This window comes from Etheostoma spectabile, chromosome 14 (genome assembly GCF_008692095.1).
Source record: "Etheostoma spectabile isolate EspeVRDwgs_2016 chromosome 14, UIUC_Espe_1.0, whole genome shotgun sequence".
Taxonomy (NCBI): Eukaryota; Metazoa; Chordata; class Actinopteri; order Perciformes; family Percidae; genus Etheostoma; species Etheostoma spectabile.
The window spans coordinates 3,878,195-3,881,345 of record NC_045746.1 but is presented as its reverse complement, the minus strand read 5'-3'; the positions used below and the strand labels follow the sequence as shown (position 1 = coordinate 3,881,345).

General features: G+C 46.1%; 1 protein-coding gene across 8 annotated transcripts in view; it reads left to right on the top strand.

The window, feature by feature from the left end:
- Positions 1-2,252: 2,252 nt before the first annotated feature.
- Positions 2,253-3,151, top strand: part of cspg5b (chondroitin sulfate proteoglycan 5b) — a 14,561-nt gene continuing 13,662 nt past the window's right edge. For 2 of the 8 annotated variants that reach the window (XM_032534955.1, XM_032534951.1), the window contains exon 1: positions 2,253-3,031. In XM_032534955.1, coding sequence (XP_032390846.1) covers positions 2,950-3,031 — 82 coding nt within the window. In that variant the 5' untranslated portion in view covers positions 2,253-2,949. The remainder of the gene's footprint in view (positions 3,032-3,151) is intronic. The other 6 variants (XM_032534956.1, XM_032534952.1, XM_032534953.1 and 3 more) reach the window with 5 other exon arrangements.

Sequence of the window (3,151 nt, the reverse complement as noted above, 5' to 3'; positions counted from 1 at the left end):
GGGGGGATATTGTAGTACGGAAGCAATTTCGTTCCGCTCTGTTTGGCAGTGCATCAGTGAACATTTTTCTGTTCCTCCATCTCCACCACTCCCCAGCTCCCTCGCTTCAACATTCACCCATGTCTGGCCATCCTCTGAATCCCATCACACACAACCTTTCTCTCTCTCTCTCTCTCTTTGCCTCTTGTGACTGTCCCTTTCTCTATCTTTCCCCCTCTCTCCCTGCCAGGTCTTTCTCATGCGAAACCCCACTCTTCCGTTGCTGAGAGTGGGGTTTTAAGGTGGACTCCGTTTTGATTGGCTGTTTTTTGGAGGATTGATTGGGAATAGCGGTATGCTGCACACAGCGGGGGCTTGGATCATTTCACTCCCGAATCAATGTTTGAGTGAAACTCGTTTTTTTTTTTTAACTATGAACAGAGTATTTGGTCATAATTATTTCAGAATGTATTTGACATAATCTCATTTAATCAGCCCTCTGCAGGCTGTTTTGTTAGCTGTTTGTTACGATAAAAGGAGATAGAGAAACAGGAACATGGATTAGAGTAATTATTACATCAATGTATGTGGAAGCAGTTATAAACGTAACACATAAAGTAAGGAAATTTGTGTTTGGTAGATTATTTCTCTGTGGTAACAGTGCTTTTTGGCAATGAATATTATACTGCTGGAAAGCCTATTTAGTTCCTTTTGAAATGGTACCCCACTTGTAAGGAACATGCATTTGTGTGATGAGCAGCAGCGCTGAGTATGTGGGTTGCGCCCATGAAAAATATGCCAAATCTCCTCTGCAGTTGCCAATAGGACTGGGTACCAAATTCAATACTTTTTAGGTACCGACTGAATTGCCTCCTTAGTATAGATTATCAAAAAAGGCCTCGTCATTCAATACCGATTTCAATACCTACAGTAAGGCGTAAATCTCATCGCGTCAGGAATCCAATAAGCATGCAGCATGTCTCCACCAGGATCTATTAATGCTTGTGTTTAGCTGTGATGTTGTAGAGACGCACAGAAAAAAACTATGTAACGCACAGAGACGGGGCTCACGTAGTAGGAGCAGAAAAATAATTAAAAAGTTGTGCCGTAATGTTGTAATTTCTTTTTGTTTTATGAAATTGGTACTGAAAAAAGTATCGTTTAGGAACCGGTATCATCGTGACAGTATTGGTATCAGTACTGGTATCAAATATTTTTAAACAATACCCAGACCTAATTGCCAAACAGGTTATTTTGCTGTTGCTATTGACACTGGTTTTGAGCTTCTGGTACCCCCAAGTGCCTGATTGGCAACTTGGGTGTGCTGTTCGTGCCAGAGTGACCAACATAACCATGTTGTCTGACTTGTGATAAATGCTGGTTTCAGAATGGTATGCCATCCCACAGAAGTGTGTGACCTGGCTGGTGTCCAGCATGAGGAGGAGGTGCCAGGCTGTTGTGACTGTGTATGGCTCTTCCAAACGCTACAGAGGCTCCAGTTTGGGAAATGAATACATTGTTAAATTACCAATAATGTCTTGTTTCTTCAAACTTCAACCATCCAATCCACCAAACACCAATCGAGTCAATGGCAGAATAAACTGTTTGGCATTGGCAGAGAAGATTTAACAAATTTTCATGGGCGCAACCCACATACTCAGCTCTCCTGCTCATCCCACAAATGCAGGTTCCTTACAAATGGGGCACCATTTGAAAAGGAACTTAAAAGGCTGTATAAGTATAAGATGTATTGCCAAAGAGAACTGTTACCACAGAGAAATAATCTACCAAACACAAATTTCCTTACTTTTGGTGTTAAGTTTATAATGGCATTTAGGGTGGCAGGGGGAATGATAGTAATATCAAGTTGTGCAAAGGCAGTGTGTGTGTGTGTGTGTGTGTGTGTGTGTGTGTGTGTGTGTGTGTGTGTTCGGAGTGTCTTGTGGAAGGGGAGGGAGACTATGGAAATCGAAACAGTATATAACCATGGGGGGGCATGTGAGGAAGGGGACTTTTTAGTGGTCAGGGAGTGGTGGTGTGTCTGTGTGTGTGTGTGTGTGTTGTTTGTGTTGGTGGGGGGGGTCTTCACAGCAGCAGATGCCATTGTCTGGGGCATATCACAATATAACAGAAGATTATCAACCTACTGTGAACACACACTGCTGGGCAAAGGCAACATGCACCCAAATAACCCCCTGACATACTAACATCACCCAGAAAGAAAAAGAGAGAGAGAGAGAGAGAAAGAGAGAGAGTGAGAGAGAGAGAGAGACTCTTGGACATGATGTTCACACACATTAGTTGTGGTGTAAAGTGGAGCATATTTACTTTCAGTGACAACAGATGCTGCTTAAATCCCACTCAGCCCAATTCTACATGAGCAGGCTGAGGCTGGACACTGGCGAGCATTTACTCGGGTGTGTGTGCTGGCACTTTGACACCCAAACGCACTGCACGCGCACGACGTGCAGTGCCGTTCTGCGCCGCGCCGTGCTTTGCCACTCATCGCCTATGCAACCAAAGGGAAAGGCTTAACGGATCGCACATACACAGACAGACAGGCAGGCAGGCAGCGACTAACCTGGCTCATTAAAATATCGCCTGCAGACCCTCAGTCGGTCGCGCGCAGTACCTACTACTGCAGGTTCTCGCGGTGCTATACTGGACCTGCCGGCGGAGCCCAAAGCGCAGAGTGACACGCGCGCGCTAAAGGTGTGGAGGAGAGGGCAGCTGCTCGGTACAATGGGACCGAACCCAAGCCGGTAAAAGGTTTGGACAGAAACACGCATACCAGCTCCGAGGGAGGCCAACGTTAAAGAGGTTAACGGCAACATGGCGAAAACGCTAAAGATCTGAACTTTGAAGGATCCGCTGAGAGGATTATCGTACAGCCCCGCAGTCTGACCGGTAGCCTGTAACGAGGAACGAGATCACAGTTTGCGTCAGTGTGTCAAAGGGACAGCCATTGGCATGGAGCGCGTTGACAGTCGTCTGGGCACCTGGCAGGTGCTACTGACCATCTCAATGGTCATTGTCCCCCTGTCTGCTCACGGTAAGTCCACTGCACTACAGTCCCACCCTGTGCGTGTGTGCGAACTATGTCTGCGCGTGTTTGTGCAAGAAGGCGCGCACGTGTGTGAATCAAATCACACCTGCATTGGCATATGATAAA